The 26,919-nt window shown below is 42.3% G+C and overlaps 1 protein-coding gene and 1 long non-coding RNA gene across 7 annotated transcripts in view; one reads left to right on the top strand and one right to left on the bottom strand.

Moving 5' to 3' along the window:
• Zmym4 (zinc finger MYM-type containing 4) overlaps positions 1-3,651 on the bottom strand; it is a 104,475-nt gene extending 100,824 nt beyond the window's left edge. For 3 of the 6 annotated variants that reach the window (XM_048350861.1, XM_048350860.1, XM_048350858.1), the window contains exon 1: positions 3,227-3,608. Coding sequence is in view for 2 of the 6 variants with exons in the window: in XM_048350858.1 (XP_048206815.1) it covers positions 3,227-3,265 (39 nt within the window). In the remaining 4 variants the exon portion in view is untranslated. Of the gene's footprint in view, positions 1-3,222 lie in introns of all 6 variants that reach the window. The other 3 variants (XM_048350859.1, XM_048350865.1, XM_048350864.1) reach the window with 3 other exon arrangements.
• LOC125354900 lies at positions 94-26,531 on the top strand. The gene is made up of 3 exons (XR_007211562.1): positions 94-211; positions 1,377-1,381; positions 26,400-26,531. It is a non-coding gene; the product is annotated as an uncharacterized LOC125354900 (long non-coding RNA).
• The last annotated feature ends 388 nt before the right edge of the window (positions 26,532-26,919 follow it).

Below are 26,919 nucleotides of genomic sequence, written 5' to 3'. Positions count from 1 at the left end.
ATTGGGATTGAGAGATGCCGAACAATGTAAAGGATGACATTAATCAGGAAGCACTATACTTACAGACTGGCATAACTTTGTATACTACTTGAAGATACATGTTTTTTTATTTTAAAGAAAAACTGAGGCCAGGTGGCAATGGCTCACATCTATACTCCTGGGGTACTCAGAAAGCTATCTGAGGATCACGGTTGAAAGCCAGCCCAAACTTGTATTTTCAATTAACCACCAAAAAAAGCTCGAGGTGGAGCTGTGGCTCAAGTGATAAAGTGCTGGCCTTGAGTGAAAAAGCTCAGGGATAGCACACAGGCCGAGTTCAAACCCCACAACTGACAAAAAATAAAATAAATACTACAAAGAACATTTACTAAAACATGATACTGAAGGGATAGTTGGGATAAATATATGATAGAACCAAATGTCTTGTAATATGTAAATGGTATAATCTAGATGGCTGGGTATATATGGGTCCATACTGAATTGAAATTGTGTGTGTGTGTGTGTGTGTGTGTGTGTGTGTGTGTTTACTAGACCTTAAACTCTGTCCATTCAACCACTTGAGCCATATCTCCAACTTCTGGGTATGTGTTGGTTAATTAAAGGTAAGAGTCTCACAAAACTTCCTGCCTGGTCTGGCTTCAAAAAGTGATGCTCAGGGCTGGGGATATGGCCTAGTGGCAAGAGTGCTTGCCTCGTATACATGAGGCCCTGGGTTCGATTCCTCAGCACCACATATACAGAAAATGGCCAGAAGTGGCGCTGTGGCTCAAGTGGCAGAGTGCTAGCCTTGAGCAAAAAGAAGCCAGGGACAGTGCTCAGGCCCTGAGTTCACTGCCTAGGACTGGCCAAAAAAAAAAAAAAAAAAGTGATGCTCAGATCTCAGATTGCTGAGTAGCTAGGATTACAGGCATGATGAGCCACAGGTAAAATTGTATTTTCAATATTTCTGAATAGCTGTTGAATGCTTTCCTAATAAATTAATTGTTGGGGAAAAATAAATTTGACAGTTCTTCAGTTATCACTTAAGCTTTTAAAAAGAGATACATGGATTACAATACTCCTAAATGAGCAAGGTGCCAGAAGGCTCATGCCTATAATCCTAGCTACTCAGGAAGCTGAGAGCTGAGGATCACAGTTGGAAGCCAGCCTAGGCAGGAAAGTGTGAGATTCTTTTTTTTTTTTTTTTTTTTGCCAGTCCTGGGTCTTGGACTCAGGACCTGAGCACTGTCCCTGGCTTCTTTTTGCTCAAGGCTAGCACTCTACCACTTGAGTCACAGTGCCACTTCTGGCCATTTTCTGTATATGTGGTGCTGGGGACGTGAACCCATGGCTTCATGTATGAGGCAAGCATTCTTGCCACTAGGCCATATCCCCAGCCCAAGTGTGAGATTCTTTTTTTTTTTTTGGCCAGTCCTGGGCCTTGGACTCAAGGCCGGAGCACTGTCCCTGGCTTCTTTTTGCTCAAGGCTAGCACTCTGCCACTTGAGCCACAGCGCCACCTCTGGCCATTTTCTGTATATGTGGTGCTTCGTATACACAGGGCTTCCTATACACAGGAGGCAAGCACTCTTGCCACTAGGCCATATTCCCAGCCCTGAGTGTGATTCTTATCTCCAATTAACCACCAGAAAACCAGAAGTGGCACTGTGACTCAAAACTGGCAAAGTGCTAGTTAGCATTGAGCAAAAGAGCTCAGGGACAGCACCCAGGTCCTGAGTGCAAGCCCCATGACCAAACCCAGCCAGACAGGCACTTTAGTTGGGACAAACCCAGATTCAAATCCTAGTTCCAACCTCTTGACTTAAAATCAAATATTAATTCTTTTTTTTTTGGGGGGGGGGGCTGGTCCAAGGACTAGAACTCAGGGCCTGGGCACTGTCCCACAGCCTATCTGTGCTCAGACTAGTGCTCTACCACTTGAGCCACAGCACCACTTCCAGCTTTTTCTGCTATGTGGCACTAAGGAATGAAACCAGGGCTTGATGCATGCTAAGCCAGCACTCTACCACTAAGCCACATTTCCAGCCCCAACTCTTAATTCTTAAACCAATCTATGCCTTCATTTCCTCATAAGCAAAAGTGACTTATAAAGTTTTTGTACATGTAAATTATTCACATGAAAGTGCCTCGCAAAGTGTGATACCCAGTCAGCACTAAAAACGTTGGCAATAATCTTTATGAGATTGTGAATTTACCATACAACAATGGGCATTCTCAGTAAAGATTAAGTAGCAATTTTTTAACTCAGGTAACTTAACACTAATTGTTCCTTGCTCTCAGACTTCCAAAAAGAAGACTCCAGAGAGGAAAACCTCACTGGCTTAACGGGAGGGGGGTGGGGGGGGATGTCTCAAAAACATTACTCAATCCACAGTATTGCTTCCGAAAACCATTCGGAATTAAATTTTTAAAGTTTCATGACAAACTTTAGACGGCATTCACCAACTCCCATGCAGGACAGGCTGCCCCTATGCATATCCTTGTTATGATAAATTAAAAAAAAAAGTGTCCTATACTCTTCCAGGTTCCTTACAGCAGGTAAAGAAGGCAGAACAGGCCATTTGCAATTGCCTAAATCTTCCCCCTCCATCAGGACGATCCCCACTTTTTGTTTTTTAACTTCCTAGGTAAAAAGAGCACCACCTCCACTTGGGTTTGGCTAACAGTTATGGGATGGGGGGGGGAGGGAGGCAGAAAAACGAATTCCCAGGGGTGTTCCCTCCAGAAGAACCCACCAGGCTACTCCTCAGGAGACCCACACACACACATACCTCCCCCACGACACATTCCCGCCACCACTAACCCCCTCTCCTGACCTCACCCCAGTTAAACTTCCACAGACTCGGATTTACTGAAGATAATAGTTGAGAATGTGACACCTCCACTCCCCAGGCCGCTGGAGAGCACACCCCCCCAAAGCTGAAGGGGGTGGGGAAGCCCATGGCCTCGGCCCTTCCCCCTCTTATCTGCCCCCCCGAAACAAATCTTTGTCCCACCTGCCCGGGGACGGCTCGCCGAGGCGCCCCCGACCCCAGGTGGGCTTCAATCAGGCGCCCGGCCCCCCGCGCCCCCTCTCCCCTTCCCCCCACCCCTCCACTTGGAGGTCCGCCGCCGCCGGCCGGACTCCGCGCGGGCCGCGCCCCGCCCCCGCCGCCCGCTACGGCCGCCCCGCAGCCCGGCGCCCGCACGCCGCCACCCGATTTCGGCCTCACCTCACCTCACCTACCCTCTTTCGGGGGCCGGACTCCACCTCTCTCTCCGCCATGTTGGGCCCCGCTCGGCCCCGCCGCGGCCCCTCTCGGCCCCTCCCGGCCCCTCTCGGCCCCCGGCCCCCGCCCACACTGCAGACACGGCGGCCTCGCGGCGGCGGCAGCGGCGGCGGCCCCAGAGCCCGGCCGGGCCTCGGCGCGGGAGTGACGAGGGGGGCGGATGCCGCGCGCTGGCCGCGGCTCCCGGGGTCCCGCGGGCGTGCGCGTGGGCGGGAGGGCCTGCCCAGGAAAAGGGGGGGGGGCCGGGACTCGGGGGGTTAATGGCCTCCAAGGGGCCCCGTGAGCAGGATTATTTTCTCTAAGAGAAATTCCTCCGCCTGTGGTTTCTTAAAGGGATCACCAAACCAGCCCCTTGCGCGCGCCCCTGGTGCGCAGGCGCACCGCAGGCCCCGCCCCTCTTTCCCACCAAGCCCCCGGCCGGAGCGTGCGCGGTGAGTGGCCCGGGGTAGGCCAAATCCTGTGAGTCTCTCTGCTGCCAGCAGCTGCACCCACCACTCAACTATGGCCGCTCCCTTAAAGGGACCATGACGCAATGAGGAAAGAAATGAATAAAAAAGACAATCTGGAATGTTGGGTGAAATGCCAATGAGGGTGTCCACACCACCATCTTACACCTGACTGCCAAGATAACCTTTGGAAAGAAAATGATGATGAGCAGAAGTTCTCAGTGGACCTCTCTGAACATGATAACGTCCCATCCAATAAGGGAACAAGACAATCATCTCAAGGAAAACCAAAGCCCATGGCCTAACCTCGAAATCAGAGCCTTTGATGATTTGGAAGAGACCGAACCAACGGTGGAGACAGTTTCCTCAATAGTAGTTTGTCATTGAAGCATCAAAAAGGGGGATCTTAGTCCTCTACTCCATTGCTCTCAATGGTAAAACTACAAGTCTGGCCACAGGAAGTAATCCACCCTTGAAATATCTTGTGTCTGGCGTAGAAGTACAATCAGGATTTCAGTCACAATCCTCCAGGATTTTCAGCGTACCAAGATGCCAAGATGTCTTCAAGGCAAGAGAGCACATTACCTGTTCTGTTCTCACTGACCACCATCCATGGAGCTTGAGAGGCTGACAGAACCCCACTGTCTAAGAAAAAAGCCAAGAGAAAGACTTAGATCTATATCACTCTCAGATTCCATTCTTGGATTCTAAACTGAGGTGACTGAGGAGAATGAGAACTTGACTTTTATTCAGGTAGAGGAACGGTTATGATAGCTTAATGACAATAGCAAGAAATCCAATGAAGTTGCCTCTTGAAGATCAGCCCTTCCTTATGATGTGACAATGTCAAATGGGATTGGCAACTCCTAACATAATTTCTCTTATGGGCCACTTGATACCTTTCTGAGCCTGAGAAGTTTGTTCATCTGTGATGTTTCACTGAGCACTGAGCACTGTCTAACATTGCTAGAAGTTTCTGTGCTTGTTTGCTCCTAATAAACTTTGAAAGCTTAAAATGGAGCTGCTAAATTTAAATTGAAAGTGGGAAACCATCGAGCCTCTTCACCCAACCCCAATCTAGTTTATCCTCTTCTTTCATGTGTTCTCCTACCAATAAACATGTTGGAATTCTCAGAAAACAGTTAATGCCATTGATTCAGTCTAGTTAGACTTCTTTCATATGACTCTGGGTATCAAATTCAAGGCCTCATGCATACTAGGAAAGCACTCTACCACTGAGTGCTTACCACTTTCCCAGCTTCATTTCCACATTTTAAAGATGGAGCCAAACACCAGTGGCTCATGCCTTGTAATCCTAGCTGCTCGGGAGGCTGAGATCTGAGGACTGTAATTCAAAACCAATCTTAGCAGGAAAGTCCATGAGACTCTCAATTAGGATAAAAAAAAGTCTGGAAGTGAAGTTGGGCATCAAGTTGTGGAGCACTAGCCTTGAACAAAAAAGCCCAGTGCCAAGCCCCAGGACCAGAACACAGATACACAAAGAGATGAACACAGGCCCAGAGATTTACTTGAAATCACACAAAGGATTAGTAACAGCACCAGAATGGATCAGTCATCTTGACCCTTAGACTAGGGCTGTCTACATCAGACTTTTTTTTGGCCAGTCCTGGGCCTTGGACTCAGGGCCTGAGCACTGTCTATGGCCTCTTCTTGCTCAAGGCTAGCACTCTGCCACTTGAGCCACAGCGCCCCCTCTGGCCGTTTTCCATATATGTGGTGCTGGGGAATTGAACTGAGAGCTTCATGTGTAGGAGGCAAGTACTCTTGCCAATAGGCCATACTCCCAGCCCGTACATCAGACTTTTAAAAGATATGTTAGGATTATGCTGGATACAGGAGTATTCAGTGCAATTAATCCTTCATATGGAGGAAACAGAAAGAAAAAAAATCAAGTACTCCAAAGTTAATAATAATTTTACCCCAAGGGATTCATAGAGACCAGTGACTCATTCAAGGTCATTAAACAGAGAGGCCATGTCAGAATTCAAAGACATAACTTTCCTGGGTTATTTGAAATATCATAAATTAGAGCTGGTTGCAAATTGGTAGACTTGAGGCCCAGTCTCACTACAGATATATGCATTGGGATTGTACTGAGCGTAGTTACATGATCAGGGTCAAGTTTCTTGCCTTGTGACTCAGTTTCTACATCTGAAAATGGGTTATTGGGAAAAGAAATCCCCAAGAATACTTTTGGTTACATGCACCATGAGTATTATCATTTTATCTCGTGATTTTTAGATTGAATGCCAACATTTTGAATGAGAGAACTCACCTATTATTCCAGTTTTCTGATATAAGTAGAATTGAACTACATTGGGGACAATATTTTGTAAATATGATTTTAATTGTCTTAAATCATGCTTCATTACTGACCCTTGTCTAAAGTACACCCTTGAAATGTATTGCCCTAATCAGGAGAGGATAGGCTTAATGGAGGGAGTGGAAAACAAACTTGCTAAATTTTCTTGATTCTACTTAATCTGTGAAGGTCAGCACACAAGCGAATCTCACAGAATTCTCCCACACAACAGAGGGCATGTGTTTTCCATCCAGGACAGCTAAACCAGGAGCCTGTGACACAGCAAGTAAAGCAAAGCCTGACTTGTAACTAGAAGCAGAAGGATCAAGCTAGAAAAGGGTCAGGTTAGAGTAAGAGACATATGACCCTCAGTAGAAATGATAATTCTTGTTCTGCTCCTGTTTGGGATTCTGGAGAACAACAATTTGCCACATCAGCCAACAGCCACCCAGCCACATCTGACTGAAAGCGATGGCCTAGTATAAGTGGACAAAGAGAAAAGGCCTATATTGGGCGTCTCCAGAATGACCTGGGAATAATTCCTGATTTTATGGATCTTGTAACTTACTTGATGGGGTCAGAGGGAGATTTTTTAAGGAAAAACAACAAGGAGTTATATTAAAAAAAATTAGATACAGAATCTTGGAAAAAGCTCTGCAAACAATGGCCCTTCGCTCCTATGTGATTTATAACATAGCCAGAACAAGGGATGTAGCCAAGAATACTGACTGGCAAGTGGAAGTGGAAGTAGCTCTAAAAGTCTTAACAGTCAGATCTCAGGAAGAACTGTGGTTTGCCTCCTGGCCCTGACTAGCTTAGGGAGGGCAGGCTAGGAGATAGGCCAGGCTCGAAGTCAAACGGAAGAAGCAGGTTGCTGAGCATTCTAAGAATCCAAATGGATCCAAGGGCGCCAGCATTCCCAACTGTGATGCTTCCTACAGCCAGACACCATTTTAGGGACACCCAAAGAGATATAGAGTAGTTACACAGAAGACTCAGTGTTTCTTTCCAAATACAAGTCTTTTTTTCTTTTTTTTTTTGCCAGTCCTGGGCCTTGGACTCAGGGCCTGAGCACTGTCCCTGGCTTCTTTTTGCTCAAAGCTAGCACTCTGCCACTTAAGCCACAGCGCCACTTCTGGCATGTCCTATATATGTGGTGCTAAGGAATCGAACCCAGGCTTCATGTATATGAGACAAGTACTCTTGCCTCTAGGCCATATTCCCAGCCCCTCGGTATTTATTTCCAAAGGGGGTTATTACCTAAAAGAATCCTAACCATTCATTAGATTCAAATATGTTTTAGTCCAAATTGGACATGTACATAGAAGAGACAAACTAGGAGAATGTTAAGAAAAATGTAAAACAGAGTTGTGGTATGCAACATTACCAGAGTAAAGCTACTTTAGATATGATAGTGAATGTCTGGGGCAGAAGGGTTCTAAGAAAAGGAAGCAACAAACTTGTAGTGCTGTAACTTAGTGGGAGAGCACTTGCCTAGTAATTTGTAAGGCCTTGGGTTCAATCACTAGCACTGCAAAAAGCAAAATCAGCCAAGTGCCAATGTTATTGAAACAGAGAGGGAGGAAGATAAAGTTAGAGAACAACAAAGACAAACGAAGAGCCAATAGGCTCTGATAAGGGCTGGTAGGTATTTTCCCTTTTGTTTATTATGGAAAGCAATTGGAAATTTGAGGGGTTAGAGGATGGAACAATAAGAACTCTCTCTAAATAGCAAGTGCAGGATGCTCCATAAGGGAGCAAGGGTAGAATTAAGAAGTTTTATGGCAGTCCAGGTAAACTGTGACAATGACTTGAATTAGGGCATTGGCAATGTAGATAATGAAAAATCCAGAGTCTATGTTTTGGAAGCTCAGCAAATAAAATTGTGAATGAATTACAGGTTGGTAAGAGGGAGGGAAGAGGGCTGGGGATATGGCCTAGTGGCAAGAGTGCTTGCCTCATATACATGAGGCCCTAGGTTCAATTCCCCAGCACCACATATACAGAAAACAGCCAGAAGTGGCGCTGTGGCTCAAGGGGCAGAGTGCTAGCCTTGAGCAAAAAGAAGCCAGGGACAGTGCTCAGGCCCTGAGTCCAAGCCCAGGACTGGCCAAAAAAAAAAAAGAGGGAGGGAAAGAAAGAGTTAAGGAAGAAAGGAGGGAGGCAGATAAAACTGACTTCAGGATAATGATGAATGCTGTTAGCTATTGTCTGAAATGGAGAATAATTGAGTAGATTTAAGGGAGTGGACAGAGAAAGAAGCAAGACTAATGACTGGGATATGTTAAATTTCACATACCTCTTAGACATCCTAGTAAAAATGTCAAAGAGTTGGATATACTATTTCAACACTCAGGAGAGATAACAGAGATAGAAAGAGAAATAGAGGGGCTGGAAATGTGGCTTAGTGGTAGAGTGCTTGCCTAGTATGCCTGAAGCCCTGGGTTCATTTCCTCAGTACCACATAAACACAAAAAGCTGGAAGTGGCTCAAATGGCAGGGTGCTATCCTTGAGCAAAAGAAGCCCAGGGACAGTGCTCAGGCCCAGAGTTCAAGCCCTTGGGGACACACATACACACACACACACACACACACACACACACACACATTCAGAGAAATAAGGCAAAAGCTGGAAAAACTCATAGTTCAAAAAGTTTCTTGATTCTTTTGGTTCTGTTTTGTTTTGCTTCTGTTGTTTTTTTTTGTTTTTTTTTGGTTTTTTTGCCAGTCTTGGGCCTTGGACTCAGGGACTGAGCACTGTCCCTGGCTTCTTTTTGCTCAAGGCTAGCACTCTGCCACTTGAGCCACAGCGCCCCCTCTGGCCGTTTTCCGTATACGTGATGCTGGGGAATCGAACCTAGGGCTTCATGTATGGGAGGCAAGCTCTCTTGCCACTAGGCCATATCCCCAGCCCCTGCTTCTGTTTTTAAGATGGGAATCACTAAAGCATATTAAAGATAATAAAGCATCTCTAAATATATTGGAAAGGTCAAATGGGTCAAAAACCCCTCTAAGATGGCACAAATTATGTATGAATCTGTAAGGGTAGGGGGGGAAGCAAAAACAAAAATCCAGGAAGTAGATGACAAGAGTGTTTAAAAAGAAGAAAGTTTGAAGTTTAAAAAGAAGAAACCATGCATCTTGGGATCAAGCCAACTTAAGAAGCCAATGTTCCATCCAGTATTTAATCCCTGAAAAATGCACTTTAGATTTGCCGTAATTATTGGATTCAATCTTCTAAAGAAGGTGAATGTCATTGTACTTCTATGAACCTTGTTTTTCAGGTCCTACAGGATAAAATAAAATTCATTGCTTACAAGGGTATTCCCCCCTCCCCAGTTCTGGGGCTTGAACTCAGGCCCTTGGCTCTATCCCTGAACAGCCTTTGCTAAAGGCTAGCACTCCACCACTTGAACCACAGCACCATTTCCAGCATTTTCTGTGATTTAATTGGGGATTAGAGTCTCATAGACTTTCCTGCCTGGACTGACTTCAAGCTGTGATCCTCAGATCTCACCCTCCTGAGTAGCTAGGATTACAGATGTGAGCCACCAGTGCCTGGCTTACCATGTTATTTTAAAGATGGGCACAGTTAGTGCTGTCAGGTTAGATATTTTGAGATTTCAGGACATAGCTTAGAAAGAGACAGTAAATGTTGCAGGCAAGTTAAATAAAATCATAAGCTGTTTTTGTTTCTGACAATAATAACAATAGCAATGCATTCAGCAGGACAGACATTATTTTTTGACAGGTAAAACTTTAAAAGTTTCAAGTTTAAAAGTTACCCTCTCTAAGACAAATGGCGCCTGTTTTTTTTCTCATATGTGGAGGCTAGATATAAAATACAACTGGACACGATAACTTATACAGAATTCTAGACATTCACATTCACACAAAGAGACCAAAGGAGGATACTTTTAGGGGGAGAAACCTAAAGGTATAAGTCTTCTTAACATCTAAAATGCAATTTATCAAAACTAATTCAAGGAGGGGCTGGGGATATGGCCTAGTGGCAAGAGTGCTTGCCTCCCATACATGAAGCCCTGGGTTCGATTCCCCAGCACCACATATACAGAAAATGGCCAGAAGTGGCACTGTGGGTCAAGTGGCAGAGTGCTAGCCTTGAGCACAAAGAAGCCAGGGACAGTGCTCAGGCCCTGAGCCCAAGCCCCATGACTGGCAAAAAAAAAAAAAAACTAATTCTAGGAAATGAAATGTGCTTTTGTTGTTAGTGTTACTGTTGGTATTTGTTTTTGCTTTGAGAATGTATGTTTTTGTCTTTTTAGGAAGGGCAAAAGGGGACACAGAAATGGATGGAAGAAGGGTGAAAAATTCAGTCATGCTATTTAATATACACTATATAAAAATTGAAATATGTAGCTTGTGGGCAAAGATGGAGGAGAAAACTTGGGGAAAGTGAGGGAAGGGTGACATTGTCCAAGAAGCACTGTACTCATTACCTACCTTATGGAATTGTAACCTCTCTGTACAATACCCTAAAAACAACAATAAAATTATACTTTTAAATTACATATATTTTTAAATTATACTGGGAATGTGGTAGAGTGCTTGCCTACTATGCATGAGGCTCTGGGTAAAATTCCTCAGTACCACAGAAACAAAAAAGTAGTTTAAAAAAATTGTCCTATCTGAACAGATGACACTATGGGAAAGGAAATGTACTGACTGACGTATGTAAAGGTAATCCTGCTTGTATGTCACCTCTAAAACAACAATAAAGTAAATTTTTGTAAAAATTTCCCTATCTTGGGCTGGGAATATGGCCTAGTGGTAGAGTGCTTGCCTCGTATACATAAAGCCCTGGGTTTGATTCCTCAACACCACACATATAGAAAAAGCCAGAAGTGGCACTGTGGCTCAAGTGGTAGAATGTTAGCCTTAAGCAAGAAGAAGCCAGGGACAGTGCTCAGGCCCTGAGTTCAAGCTCCAGGACTGGCCAAAAAAAAAAATTCTCTATCTAAAAAAGTATAAAAAATATTTATTTGTATATGCATTTAAAGTATGTGGAATGATATAGAGGAATTACCAAAAGTTACATATTTAGGACCAGAAGATAGGAGAGGAATCATCTTCATTTGCTTCTTTAATTTTTGAACTATACAAATATATTATCTCTGGCTGGGAATATGGCCTAGTGGCAAGAGTGCTTGCTTCGTATACATGAAGCCCTGGGTTCGATCCCCCAGCACCACATATATAGAAAATGGCCAGAAGTGGTGCTGTGGCTTAAGTGGCAGAGTGCTAGCCTTGCGCAAAAAGAAGCCAGGGACAGTGCTCAGGCCCTGAGTCCAAGGCCCAGGACTGCCCCCCCCAAAAAAAAACAAATATATTATCTCTGTGTGTATATGTATGTATGTATCCAGCCAGCCAGCCAACACTGAGAGCAAAATCCAGAAAGTCTCATGTGTTGGCCAAGTACTTTATACTGAACCACACTCCCAATCCTAAATTACTTTTTTAGACACAATTAGTATTGGACTGAGGGCACAGTTCACATGACTGAGTGCATACATAGGATGCATAAGGCTCTGGTTCAACACCCAGTTGAAAAGAGAAAGAGAAAGAGGAAAGGAGGAAGGGAGGGAGAGAAGGGAGAAGGATAGAAGGATGAGAGGGAGGGAGAAAGGAAGGAAAAGTAACTACTGTTTAAAATTAATTCCCTCGGGCTGGGGATATAGCCTAGTGGCAAGAGTGCCTGCCTCGGATACACGAGGCCCTAGGTTCCATTCCCCAGCACCACATATACAGAAAACGGCCAGAAGCGGCGCTGTGGCTCAAGTGGCAGAGTGCTAGCCTTGAGCGGGAAGAAGCCAGGGACGGTGCTCGGGCCCTGAGTCCAAGGCCCAGAACTGGCCAAAAAATAAAAAAAAATAAAATTAATTCCCTCACAATTCTGATTATAATAGAGAGCTGACATAGACTTTTAAAAATAATGGCTGTCAGCTACATACAATAAGGGCAAATATCCAGAATATATTAGGACCTCAAGAAACTAAACTTTCCAAAAATTAGTAACTTAAATAAAAAATGGGTAAAGGATCTAAATAGAAATGCTCAACATCTCTGGCTATAAAGGTAAAGTAAATCCAAACAAAATTGAAGCTGGATGCAATGACTCATACCTGGCTAGCTACTGTGGAGGCTGAGATCTGAGGATCCTGGTTCAAAGCCAGCTGAGACATGAAAGCTCATGGGACTCTTATCTCTAAGCAATCACCAAAAAGCCAGAAGTGGAGCTGTGGTTAAAGTGGTTGGACGCTAGCCTTGAGCAAAACCAATCAGAGACAATGCTCAGGCCCTGAGTCAAGCCCCAGGACTCTCTGACTCTCTCTCTCTCTCTCTCTCTCTCTCTCTCTCTCTCTCTCTCTCTCTCACACACACACACACACACACACACACACACACACACATACACTTTGTTAGGCTCTGATCTCTAGATCTTTTCTAACATGGAAAACCAGATCTCTTTACCTACTAATAATACCTCCTTTTTTTTTGTCCTTCTCCCAGAGTTTAGAAATATCATTTGACTTTCTATTTCTATGAATTTGAGTATTTCAAATACCTCATATAAGTGGGTTCATACTATTTACCCTTTCATGACTTAATATAATGTCCTCAAGCTTCATCCAAGCTGAATATGTCAGAATTTACTATTTTTCCTCATTAAAGCTGAATAATATTCATGGTACATACAAATCACATTGTGCTTAATTCTTGGTTGATAGACTCTTGTGTTGTCCTACATCTTGGCTATTACAAATAATGCTTCTATGAACATAGGTACACAAATATTTTTTGAGATTTATTCACTTTTTAAAAAATCAGTCATAGGAGCTGGGGATATGGCCTAGTGGCAAGAGTGTTTGCCTCGCATACATGAAGCCCTGGGTTTGATTCCCCAGCACCACATATACAGAAAACGGCCAGAAGTGGTGCTATGGCTCAAGTGGCAGAGTGCTAGCCTTGAGCAAAAAAAAGAAGCCAGGGACAGTGCTCAGGCCCCAAGTCCAAGGCCCAGGACTGGCAGGAAAAAAAAATCAGTCATAGGGCTTGAACTCAGGGCCTGGGCATTGTTCCTGAGCTCTTTTGCTCAAAGCTAGTAATCTACAATTTTGGGCCACAACTCCACTTCCAGTTTTTTGAGTGGTCAATTGGAGATAAAAGTCTCACAAGGACATTTCTGTTGGGGATGGCTTTGAACTGTGACCCTCAGACCTCATCCTTCTGAGTAGCTGGGATTACAGGTGTGAGTCACCAGAGCCTGGAGATTCATTTATTTTAAATACCCAAAATCCAATTTATTTAAGAACAACTTTAATGAGATATAACTTATACACCACTCAGCTCACTCATTTAAAGTGTACAGTTCAGACATTCACATATACATGGTCATTTACATTACTGCAAATAGATGTCCTTTCAGCCAGGCATGGCCATGTGCATATGCAGTCCCAATTACTCAGGATGCTGAGGCAGGGAGATCAATTTACCTCAGGAATTTGAGGCCAACCTAGGCAACATAGCAAGACCCTATCTTAAGAAAAAAGAGGAAGGATGGGCTGGGGATGTGGCTTAGTGGTAGAATGCTTGTCTTGCATTCAAGAAGCCCTGGGTTCGATTCCTCAGCACCACATACGCAGAAAAGGCTGGAAGTGGCACTGTGGATCAAGAGGTAGAGTGTTAGCCTTGAGCAAAAAGAAGCCGTCCCTGAGTCCAAGCCCCAGGACTGGCAAAAAAAGAAAAAGAAACAAAGAAGGGGAAGGAAAGAGAAAGATAAATGATGACAGGAGAGGAATAGAAGAGAAAGGAAGGAGAAACAAGGAGAGGGGAGAAGAAGAGAGAGGAGGTGAAAGAGAAGAAAGGAGTTGCCCATTAGCTATTGCTCTCTTTTCTCCACCTCACAGCCCTAAGCAATTACTAAGTACTTTCTGTGCTAATAAATTTCCTTTTCTGGACTTCTTATGTATGTATGTGCCAGTACTGGGGCTAGAATTCAGGACCTCACTTGGCTCTTACTTGGCTCTTTTGCTCATTGCTGATGCTCTAGCCCTTGAGCCACAGCTCTACTTCTGTCTTTTTGCTGGTTAATTTAGGATAAGAGTCTCTCAATAACAAAAGACAAAAGGAAAGAAAGAGAAAAAGAAACAAAGAGAGAAAGAAAAAAGAAAGGAAGAGGAAGGAAGGAAGGAGAGAGAGAAAAAAGAAAAGTGAGAAAAAAAATCTCTCAGATTTGTTCGTCTAAGCTGGTTTCAAAGTATAATACTCAGATCTCGGTCTCCTGAGTTGGGTTACGGATGTGAGCCAACAGCACCTAGCATATTATGGACATTTGATGCGAATAGAAATACATGATATTGATTTGTGAATGATTTCCTTCACGTTGCTCAATTTTCAAGGTTTAGCCATGCTGTAAACATAACCAGTACTTTACTCCATGTTAAGGTTTCATAATATTTCATTTTATAATATATTAAAATTTTCCTATTTTGTGTGATTGAGCCACTTCACTCAGCTTCTTAACAAAGTGGCATCTCAGTATCTTATTTAATATTTCATCTTTGGGGGTGGAAAGGAGAGGAAATTAATGAAATCAATATTTACATCTTTGGTTTCTCTTTCTTTCTTTCTTTCTTTTTTTAAAAGACAGCTTCTTGCTATGTTGCATAGCCTGGTTTTGAATACTTGAACTCAAGTGAATCTCCCAACACAGCTCCCCTAGGGCATGACTTATAGTCATGTACGACCATACTTGACTGTTTCTTTAAAAAGAGCAATAAAATTGAGAGGCTGGGGAAATAGCTCAGGAGTAACATTTGTACTTGTTATGCACAAGGTCCTGGTTTAAAGCCCCAATACTAAAAACAAACCTAAACAAAATTTACTACCATTAGCTAGATTGACCAAATGAAAAAGACAAGATTAAAATAAGGAAAATCCTAAATGAAGAAGACACTATTACCAGTTTTACATAAATACAAATTATTGTAAGAGAAACTAAGTAAAATAGATGCCAGTGAATTAGATATCCTAGAGGAATTGGACAAGTTCCCAGAAATGCACAACTTATCAAGACTGAATCATAAGCAAATAGAAAATTTGAACAGACATGTAAATAGTATGGGAATTAAATCAATAATTAAAACCTTCCAACAAAGAAAAGCTCAGGACCAAATGTCTATACTGGTGAATTCCACAAAATAATTTTTGAGAAATTAATACCTAGTCTGCTCAAACTCTTCAAAAAATAGGAGGATTATATCTTAATTCCTTCTATGAAGCAAGCATTAGCCTAATACTTATACTAGACATACTACCCAAGAAAACTACATTCTCTATGAACATTAATTCAATACTAAGCAACCAAATTTTGCAGCACATTAGAAGAATTACATTTAAAAATTAATCTACTACAGGGCTGGGGATATGGCCTAGTGGCAAGAGTGCCTGCCTCGGATACACGAGGCCCTAGGTTCAATTCCCCAGCACCACACATACAGAAAATGGCCAGAAGCGGCGCTGTGGCTCAAGTGGCAGAGTGCTACCCTTGAGCGGGAAGAAGCCAGGGACAGTGCTCAGGCCCTGAGTCCAAGGCCCAGGACTGGCCAAAAAAAAAAAGTAGACAAAGGACTAAAATAAACATTTCTCCAAAGAACTTAACATAGCTAATAAAAAGAGATGGTCAACCTCATTAATAACTAGGGGAATGAAAATCAAAACCATAAGAAAAATCATTTCACATTACAATGGTTATTGTTGAAAGAAAACAAAAAGCAAAAGAAAAGAGAAAATAGCAGATGTAGACAAGTATGTAGAGAAACTGAAACCCTTGTGCTGGGCTTATGGGAATGTAAAACAATGCATTTGTGATGGAATATTATATAATGACTCCTCAAAAATGTATACCTTGAATTACCATGTGATCCTTTGTATTATTTCTGAGTACATACCAAAAGAAAGTATAAACAGGAAAATGATATTGGTACACCCATACTCAGAGTATCATTGTTTATAATAATCAACAGGTAGACCCAACCCAATGTTCCTTGGATGAATAAGAAAAACAATTGTGGGGGCTGGGAATATGGCCTAGTGGTAGAGTGCTTGCCACACATACATAAAGCCCTGGGTTTGATTCCTCAGCACCACACATATAGAAAAAGCCAGAAGTGGCTCTGTGGTTCAAGAGGTAGAGTGCTAGCCTTGACCAAAAAGAAGCCAGGCACAGTGCTCAGGCCCTGAGTTCAAGGCCCAGGACTTGCAAAAAAGAAGAAGAAAAACAATTTTGGTATATGTATATGATAGTCTATTATCTAGGATACAGCAGTAGTAACACATGTAGGCTCGAAGTTTAATCTCCTGGGTTGATCTCCAATACCACAAAAAAGGAAGGAAATTTTGGCACACTGCAACATGGATGAATCTTAAAACAACTATGCATACAACACAGGAAAAATAAATTTTTTTTTGCTAGTGCTGGGGCTTGGGACTCAGGGCCTGAACACTGTTCCTGGCTTCATTTTGCTCAAGGCTAGCACTCTACCATTTGAGCCACAGTGCCACTTCTGGCTTTTTCTATGTATGTGGTGCTGAGGAATCAAACCCAGGGCTTCATGTACGCGAGGCAAGCACTCTACCTCTATGCCATATTCCCAGCCCAGGAGAAAATATCTTATGATTGTAATTAATAAATTTCCAAGCTTGGCTAATTTTATAGACATAGGACATAGAATATGTTTCAAGACCTGGGACTGGGCAAAATAGGTACTGCATTTTACTTTGTTTTTGTGCCAGTACTAGGGCTTGAACTCAGGGCCTTGTCTACTTATTCCTTGCTTGGATAAGTTATTTTTTTGTTTTGTTTTGTTTTTTGACCAGTACTGAGACTTAAACTCAGGACCTTACAGTTTCTTGCTTGGCTTTCTTGCTCACAGGTAGTGCTATGTCACTTGAGGCATGCATTCAATCCAGCTTCCATTCTGAATAACTGGAGTTACTTTCTGCCTGGGCTGGATTTGAACCTCAATATGGTAGCTCATACCACTGGCACCCAGCATGAAGGGCCTTTTATCATTCCACAATATGTCCATGAATAGTGTGGCATTTCTGAGCAATAGCTCAATCATATCATGATTATCAAAGTTGTAAAAACAAATTTTTTCCACTCAGCCTATCTCCTACTGTAGCCTTAATCTTTTTTTTTCTTCAATGATTACTGGGTTTTGGATTCTGGGACTTGTGCTTGCTATGCAAATATTTTTATCACTGGACCCCACCTCCAATCTTGTTTTCTTCTAGTTATTTGTGACATGGGGGCTCACTTTATCTAACTCATTTAGGCTATCTGTCATAGCTAGGGTAACAACAGGTGTGTGTCACCATGTACAGCTTTCTGCTGAGAAAGGGTCTCTTGAATGTTTCTGTCAAGGCTAGCCTAAAACTATTATCCTCTCAATTTCAGTCCTAAATTACTAGGATAAGAGGCATAAGTTATTAATTCCTGGTTCAGAGAATACTGTAAAAAGCCTTTATGGATTATTGATAATTGTAGATATTCTTCTTTGGCCAAAAAAATCAGCAAATAACAATTTCTTCCTTTAAAAAAAAATATATCAAGCAGTAATGGAAAATGAATGCAGACATTCTAGGCAAGCACTCTACCACTGAATCACAGTCCCAAGCCCAAAACAATAGGTTCTTAAAGGTTAGTTTTATTTATTTATAATTAATTAATTAATTAATTTTTGTTGGTCATGGGGCTTGAGCTCAAAGACCTGAGTGCTGTCTCTGAGCTCTTCTTTTGCTAGTGTTCTACCACTTTGAGCCACAATTCCACTTCCAGTTTTCTGGTATTTAATTGGAGATAAGAGTCTCCCAGACTTTCCTGCCTGGGCTGGCTTTGAACTGCAATCCTCAGATCTCAGTTTCCTGTGTAGCTAGGATTACAGACATGAACCACCAGCACCTGGCCAAATGTTGGTTTTAATGTAGCATCTAAACGCATATCAGTGAATTTTTTGTATTCTGTTACACTAAAAATCTATTGAGTCATCTTGTTATTTGAATGGGTATTCTACTCATGAATAACTTTATAACAGTGTGCATTGGTCATTTAGAAAGCATTGGTTTAGGATTATGGCTATAGTTCATTGTTAAAGCACTTGCCTAGTAAGTGCAAGGATCTGGGTTCAATCCTCACTCAGCATCACACCAAAAAAAAAAAAAAAGTTGTGCACCTGTGGCTCACATCTGTAGTCCTAGCAATTCAGGAGGCTAAGATCTAAGGATCAAGGTTCAAAGCCAGCTCTGGCAGGAAAGTCCTGGCTGAGACTCTTATCTTCAAAGAACCATGAAAAAGGCTGGAAATGAAGCTGTGGCTCAAGTAGTAGAACACTAACTTTGAGCAAAAAAGCTCAAGGACTGCAACCAGGCCCTGAGTTCAAACCCCAGGACGGGCACATACACACACACAGAGAAACACTGGTTCAGTGAGTAATGTCAATCTTCTAGATGTTGACCATTCATTATAAAATTTAGAAAATCTCATTCATTAATGTTACCACCCAATCATATCATTAGTATATCACAGAGCTGAAAAACTGTCAAGCTCATGGTGGCAGATACAAGTTGCCCCAAATTCTAATTTCACATGAAAACTTGGATTTTATTATTGGCAACAAATCCTGTCAGATGTTTGCCTTACAAGGAGTCTCATTTCATTCAGCATTAAGACATGTCTGTTAAATTCCCAAGTCTGTATAGCCATAGCTTGTCTTTTTTTTTTTTTGCCAGTCCTGGGGCTTGGATTCTGGGCCTGAGCACTGTTCCTGGCTTCTTTTTGCTCAAGGCTAGCACTCTGCCACTTGAGCCACAGCGCCACTTCTGGCCATTTTCTGTATATGTGGTGCTGGGGAATTGAACCCAGGGCCTCATGTATATGAGGCAGGCACTCTTGCCACTAGGCCATATCCCCAGCCCCAGCTTGTCTTTTTTTTTTTTTTAAAAATACAAAGGGTGTTCTATTAACTACTTGCTTTTTTGGAGTACAACCAGCCTTACAAGGGCACTTACTTCCTTGAAATAATCTTCATACTCGGCTATTCAGAAGAAGTGTTATATGCATTCATCTCATTTAGTGACACAGAATATTAAAAAGAATAACCTTTGAGGGGTGAGATTTAATTAAATTAGAATGAAGAATTTTCACTACCCCATCAGGCATATTTGGTTGGGTGTCAGAAAAAAAAAAGCACAATGAGTCAGTCATTAGAGGACCACTGTACTGAGTCAACAGATTAAAGTTCCATTGATTTGCAGCATCAATGCAAATGTCAGCATAGTGAAGAAGGCAAATAACCAAATGTAAAATGGCACAGCTGTTATAGAAAACAATATCATGGGTCCTCAAAAAATTAAAAATAGCAGGACACCAGTAGTTCATGATATAATCCTAGCTACTCAGGAGGCTGAGACCAAGAGAATCACTGTTTGAAGTCAGCTCAGAAAAGAAAATGTCTGTGAGACTCTTATCTCTAATTAACCAGCAAAAAAGCCAGAAGAAAGTCAGGTGCCAGTGGCTCACCCTTGTAATCCTAGCTACTCAGGAGGCTGAGATCTGAGGATTGCAGTTTGAAGCCAGCCCAGGCAGGAAAAGTCTACGAGACTTTTATCTCCAATAAACTACTCAAATACAGAAGTGGCACTCTGGCTTAAGTAGTAGAGCACTAGCCTTGAACAAAAGAAACTCAGGGACAGCACCCAGGCCCTGAGTTCAAGCCCCAAGACTGGCAAAAATAAAATAAAACTGGAGGAGGTATGGCTCAAGTGGTAGAACACTTGATGCAGTAAGTGAAAAAACAAAGTCTCACAAGAGCATCACATCCTGAGTTCAAGCACCAACACAAATGTGTGCATGCACACGTGCACGTGCTCACAAACACATGAGCCATAGTACCACTTCTGGCTTTTTTGAGTAGTTTATTGAAAATAAGAGTCTCACAGAGTTTCTTGCCCCAGCTGACTTCAATTACAGGTGTGGGCCACTGGCACCCAGCCACACACAAAGTCTTGAATAGAGGCTGATAGTGTAACTCTGTGGTGTAACTCTCCTAGCACCATATTAAAACCACAGCATTTCAAGGGGAAAAAATACAATAACAACTTTAAACACATGTACTTCCAGACCTTGAAATCCTGTTTCTTGGAACTTATTAGAAGGACAAAACCAGAAATGAGTGCAAAAAAATCTATGTATGTAGATATTTATTGCACCATCATTTGTGTGTGTGTATGTGTATGTGTGTGTGCCAATCCTAGGGCTTGAGCTCAGCCTGGACGCTCTCCCTGACTTGAGCCACAGCTCCACTTCCAGGTTTTTTTGGGTTAACTAGAGATGAGTCTCAAGGATGTTCCTGTCAGAGCTGGCTTGGAACCATAATCCTCAAATCTCAACCCCCCGAGTAGCAAGGATTACAGTCATGAGCCACCTGCACCCAGTTTTGCACCATCATATCTAATTAAAAAGCTTAATATAAACTGGGATAACAGCAGATCCCTCTAATCCCAACACTCAGAAGGTTGAGACGGGAATTTTTTTCCCAGAAATTTTTTTCCTACCAGTCTCCATCACTCAGACTGTCAGCTATGTGAATGAACTGTATTTTTTCCAATCTACTTTCATATTTTAATCATAAACTCATACTGACATTCCTTGATTTGCTTTGATGTCAGATATTATTTATTGACTTCCTACTATGGTGATAATTTAGCTCCTAATATCCACCATTTCCACTTCCTCTCCTCATTTTTCCAGAATCAGAGTTAATTGTTAAATCAGTATTGGTGGTATGATTTCATAAGCATTTTCTGCCTCCATGTTAATGAGTATTATTATGCTTGCAATTTACAATGTAGTTTTTGTTCGGTTGTTATTTTTCCTGCAGCTGTTCCCTTACTTAGATGTGCTTAGGTTGTTTGTTTGTTTGTTTGTTTCCTGTGTTTGTGCCAGTAATGAGGTTAAACTCAGGGCCTTCTGCTCTTCATTGGTATTTTCTGCTCAAGGCTAGGTTCTACCAGTTGAACCACAGCTCCACTTACTGTCTTGATTCCTGTTCTCATTTTATATAAATATTCGCACCCATATTTTATTGTGATCATAATTTTTAATCTTTTTTTTTTTTTGCCAGTCCTGGGCCTTGAACTCAGGGCCTGAGCACTGTCCCTGGCTTCCTTTTGCTCAAGGCTAGCACTCTGCCACTTGAACCACAGCGCCACTTCTGGCCGTTTTCTGTATATGTGGTGCTGGGGAATTGAACCCAGGGCCTCATGTATACGAGGCAAGCTCTCTTGCCATTAGGCCATATCCCCAGCCCTGTAATCTTTTTTTTAAGAACAAGAGTACATCTACAATTACAAAAGTTCAGGCCCAACAAAACCTAGAACTACTCCACACATTGATTTTCATCTTTTCCCAAGAAGGGAGACATAGAGATCTGGTTTATCTTGTTGGTGGCTGAGAAGAAATGATTTTTTTGCCTTTTCATCTTTGATCAGCATAACCAGGCAGGCATGCATTAATCCTGTCACATAACAGCATACATATATAACCAGCAATTTCTGTGCATTTTCAGATTATTTCAGTGACCATTCTGGGGACACTCTGAGTCCATGTGGTATGATGGACCATTCAATTTTTTTTCTTCACTACCGCTTTCAAATCTTCCTCTTTCCAAATCTATTGCCCTCCCTCCTGAAGTTATGTATCTGCTTTCCTATGCTTGGCACACTTGACAGGATGCAATACATAATTGTTAAATGAATAATTTAGAATGAATTTTAGCCTTTCTGGTTCCCAGCCTCTGACAAAAGTGCTAACAAGTTATAAAAATTACAAAAATATGGGCAGTCGTAGGAAGGAGGATGACAGTTCTTCTTTGCTGTTTATTCACTAATCAGATGATTCAAAACCTTAGCATACTTCAGAGTCTTATTTAAAATGCAAATTCAGAGACTCTGTCTTCCAAATGTCAGATTCAGTAATCTGGGGATGCATTCAGGAGGCCACTCCCCCACCCCTCCCAAGGGCTTGGGATAGAAACCAGAGCTTCCACCGCTTACTAGAAAAGCACTCTACCATTGATTTACATCCTCACACTTGTGGAGGTCTCTCTCTCTCTCTCTCTCTCTCTCTCTCTCTCTCTCTCATAAGGGGTCCCTGGTGACTGTAATTGCAGGCTATTTCTTAAGACTCAGCACAAAGGGACCCAGTTTATCTTGACAGAGAATGTGCTTTTCCCTTGCTTTATTAAATTAATGAACTAATTTGTGTCTGTGCCTTTCCTGGCGCTGGAACTCAGGGCTTCATGCTTTCACATGGCTTTTTTTTGCTCAAGGCTGGTGCTCTAATACTTGAGCCATATCTCCACTTCTGAATTTTTGTTGGTTCATTGGAGATAAAAAAAAGTCTTACTGGTTTTTCTGACCAAGGAGCTGACTTTGAACCTGAATCCTCAGTTCTCTCAGATCTCAACCCTGTAGAGTAGAAAATGTTACAGTTGTGCACCTCTATCTCTGACTCTGAGGCAGGATAGAGTAGGAAAAATGAGATATGGTAAATAGCACCCAGGAATTCAGAAATGAACATTATATGTAATGCCTAGTTCTGTTAGAAACACAAAGCACTATCTTCTTTGCGTTAATCTTTATATTCCTTCATAAGCTGCAGTCTTCAGGAAAAGAATAAGAGCAGCTCTCTTTATCTGACCTTCCCTACTGGCCCCAAATAATATGCTGCTTAAACTGAGCAAGGACATCATAAAGAAAGGCATGTATCCTAGAAAAGCGAATACTTGTGGAAATGACTCCTCCTGGCACGAAGTACTTATCTCAAGGGTAGACTGCTGTCTTGAAAAAAAAAAAAAGGTGACAAAATGTATCCTTTCTTTGAAGAGATGCCCAAACGTCAATGATCAAAGTTTAATGAGAAAGTCAGTCTTAGAGACCCTGAGCCCAGTGATAACACTGTAAAATCAAGAGTTATTAAATGGGGGCTGGGAATATGGCCTAGTGGCAAGAGCGCTTGCCTAGTATACGTGAAGTCCTGGGTTCAATTCCCCAGCACCACATATACAGAAAATGGCCGGAAGTGGGGCTGTGGCTCAAGTGGCAGAGTGCTAGCCTTGAGCAAAAAGAAGCCAGGGACAGTGCTCAAGCCCTGAATTCAAGCCCAAGGACTGGCCAAAAAACAAAAACAAACAAAAAAAAGAGTTATTAAATGTGCCAGGTATGAGAACAAAGAAAAGCACTTATCCTAGAATAACTTCAAGTCAAACCCTACTTTTTACCATATGCACCCCAGATGTCAAAGAGCTCAGGGTGTCTCCCTTTGAGCACCTACACTGTTAGACTGTGCCTCTTTCTTCTTATTTGCTTGCTTGCTTACTCAATAAAGCTCTGCCAAGTTTTATTACCATTGTGACTTGTCCTGAACTTCTTATTCTGCCATTGAAGTCAAGGCCCTGAGACTAAAACCCTAAGTGCAAAGATCCCTACTTCTAGAGGGAAATTTCAAAGAGCTGGAACAGATGGCAACTTCACTTTAAAAAAATTATGATAAAGATAATATACAGAGCAACTTCACTTTTGATTTTAAAAATAAATAAAAATAGCCATCCAGATGTTAGTGGATCATGCCTGTCCTAGCTACTCAGGAGGTTGAGATGATCTGAGGCTGGTGGTTCAAAGCCAGCCTGGGCAGGAAAGTCTGTGAGACATTTTTATCACTTTTCTCATTTTCTCATTTTTCTCTGATTAACCATCTGAAAACTGGAAGTAGAACTGTGGCTCAAAGTGGTAGAGCAATATCCTTGAACACAAAAGCTCAGTGACAGAGCCCAGGCTCTGAATTCAACTGATAAAAAATAAAAAGCAAGACACATACAAAACTCTGAAATGTTATACCAAAAATCAACCGCTATTTCTTTTTTTTTTTTTTTTGTCAGTCCTGGGCCTTGAACTCAGGGTCTGAGCACTGTCCCTGGCTTCTTTTTGCTCAAGGCTAGCACTCTACCACTTGAGCCATGGCGCCACTTCTGGCCGTTTTCTATATATGTGGTGCTGGGGAATCGAACCCAGGGCTTCATGTATACAAGGCGAGCACTCTACCACTAGGCCACATTCCCAGCCCCATCAACCGCTATTTCTTCCCAGTGATTAAATATTCTCTTTGCTTCAGTGTATTAATTTTCAAAACACAATTATTTCTGAGACAAACAATACTGAAGAGAGGCAGTTATTAAAATCCTGGGGTTAGGAATCTAAGATGCCACACCAAGTGCCCAGCAGTGAAGACCTAAAATCCAAGAGGTCTAGCTAGGGCCACAGTGATCAAGATTAGAGGGGAAAGAATTCTTTGCTTTTCCCTCTGGAATGTCTTTCATTTGTCTGTCTCCTTTATATTTGATGTGCTGTGTAATTATACTTAATGGGCCTCTATAAATATTAACTGGCACATGGTTTTAAATTGCTGCAAATCTACCTGTTTTGTACTTAGATACCACATAAAGCTATTGGAAATCAAGTAGCTTACAACAAAAAAATCCTTATCTGACCAAACCACTGACTTCTGTTATTTCTGACCTTTGCCAATCTTTGCGTCACTGCAAATGTGTTTTGATTTCTTGGCTTTGGGAAGGATCACTTTTTCTCACAAGGAAGCTAACATTAATGGATACTGACACTGTCAGGACTCAGTTTTAAGTGTCCTGGTAATTCTCCTTGTTTTCTAAATATCCCTCCCTAGATTGTTGAGATAAGAATCTCATCGGGCTGGGAATATGGCCTAGTGGCAAGAGTGTGTGACTTGTATACATGAAGCCCTGGGTTCAATTCCCCAGCACCACATATATAGAAAAAGCCAGAAGTGGCACTGTGGCTCAAGTGGCAGAGTGCTAGCCTTGAGCAAAAAGAAACCAGGGACAGTGCTCAGCCCCTGAGTCCAAGGCCCAGGACTGGCAAAAAAAAAAAATTAAAAAAAAAATCTCATCATATAGCTCAGGTGGTCTGGAACTTGGAGACATCCTGCTCCAGCTTCCAAAGTACTGGGAATCAGGTGTGTGTCACTGGGACTTACTTTTTTCTTCTTTTTCTTGTGCCAGTCCTGGGGCTTGAACTCGGGGCCTAGGCATTGTCCCTGAGCTTTTGTGCTCAAGGATAGGGCTCTACTACTTGAGCCACAGCTCCATTTCCTGCTTTTTTTGGTAGTTTGGTAGTTAATTGGAGTCTCACGGGCTTTCCTTCCTTGGCTGGCTTTGAACTGTGATCTTCAGATCTCAACCTCCTGAGTAGCCAAGATTATAGGCATGAGCCACTGGTACCTGACTACTTGCTTACTTTTTAAGACTCTTCCATCCAATCACTCCACAAACAATCTCATTTCCATGAGTTGAAAACTCTTCAAACTTAAGACATAGAGCAACTACAGTTTTACCAAAGCAGAGTACTGACCAAATGAATTCATTTCCCCTCTCTGGGATGGCAGTGGGGTTACACTTTTTTTTTTTTTTTGGCCAGTCGTAGGCTTTGGACTCAGGGCCTGAGCACTGTCCCTGGCTTCTCTTTGCTCAAGGCTAGCACTCTGCCACTTGAGCCACAGCACCACTTCTGGCCATTTTCTATATATGTGGTACTGGGGAATCGAACCCAGGGCTTCATGTATAGGAGTCAAGCACTCTTGCCACTAGGCCATATTTCCAGCCCAAGGGGTTACATATTTTGATTCTTATAAGAATCAGCACTCAGGTGTCAAGGTGGAAGTAGAGTTTGAACAGTCTAGAAATGGTGGCATATAAGTATAAACCAGTGTGGCCGAACTGCTAAAGATCGAAGTACTAGTTGCTGTTTATCTATCTACCTATCTATCTGTAATTTCCAATCTATTAGTGAAACAACAAATACTTTGAGGGCATATCTCATGGGCTTGTCTATGTGCTTAATATACTCAAAGAACTTTCTGGATGCTAGAGGTAAGTACTATTGCTATCATTCCCATAGTACATTCTGAGGAAACAGAGGCCTGGCGAGGTCAAGAGACCTAACAAAGCTCCTAGGACCTGAGTGAGATGGGGGAGAATGATGAAAAGGGTGACATTGGTCAAGACTCCCTGTTACTTATAAACTGATATGTTGAATTGAAACCTCTTTGTACAACTACTTACAGATAAAAAAATAACTTAAAAAAAAAAGAGCCGGCACTGATGGCTCATGCCTGTAATCCTAGCTACTCAGAAGGCTGAGATCTGATTATCACGGTTCAAAGCCAGCCCAGGCAGGAAAGTCTGTGAGATTCATATCTCCAATTACCCACCAGAAAACCAGGAGTGGCGCTATGGCTCAAGTGGTCGAATGCTAGTCTGGAGCTGAAAACCTCATGGACAGCGCCCAGGCCCGGAGTTCAAGCCCTATGACAGACAAAAAAAAAAAGCCCTGGGCTGGGGATATGGCCTAGTGACAAGAGTGTAGTATTTTCTTCCCATTTTCTACCTCTTTCTCCATTTTCAGTGCTGGGATCTAGTCTTATGAGCAGTAGGCAAATACTCTACCACTGAGCTACAGTCTCAGCCTTGTATACTTGTTTTATTTTTGTTTGTTTGTTTTGGTTTAGTTTTGCCATGTTGGAGCTTGAACTCAGGGCCTTGTGTGCTATTCTTGAGCTGTTTTGTTCTTTGCTCAAGACTAGTGCTCTACCACTTGAGCTGAAGGGGGGAAATGAAGAGCCAGACTTTGAAGTCAGGCCCCACTTTACCATGCGAACCCCACTTTACCACGTAAACCTGAGATAAGCAGGCCCTGTGAGCAAACCCAG

Source organism: Perognathus longimembris, chromosome 7 (assembly GCF_023159225.1).
Source record: "Perognathus longimembris pacificus isolate PPM17 chromosome 7, ASM2315922v1, whole genome shotgun sequence".
Lineage (NCBI taxonomy): Eukaryota > Metazoa > Chordata > Mammalia > Rodentia > Heteromyidae > Perognathus > Perognathus longimembris.
This window is presented reverse-complemented; position numbering and strand designations above follow the sequence as displayed.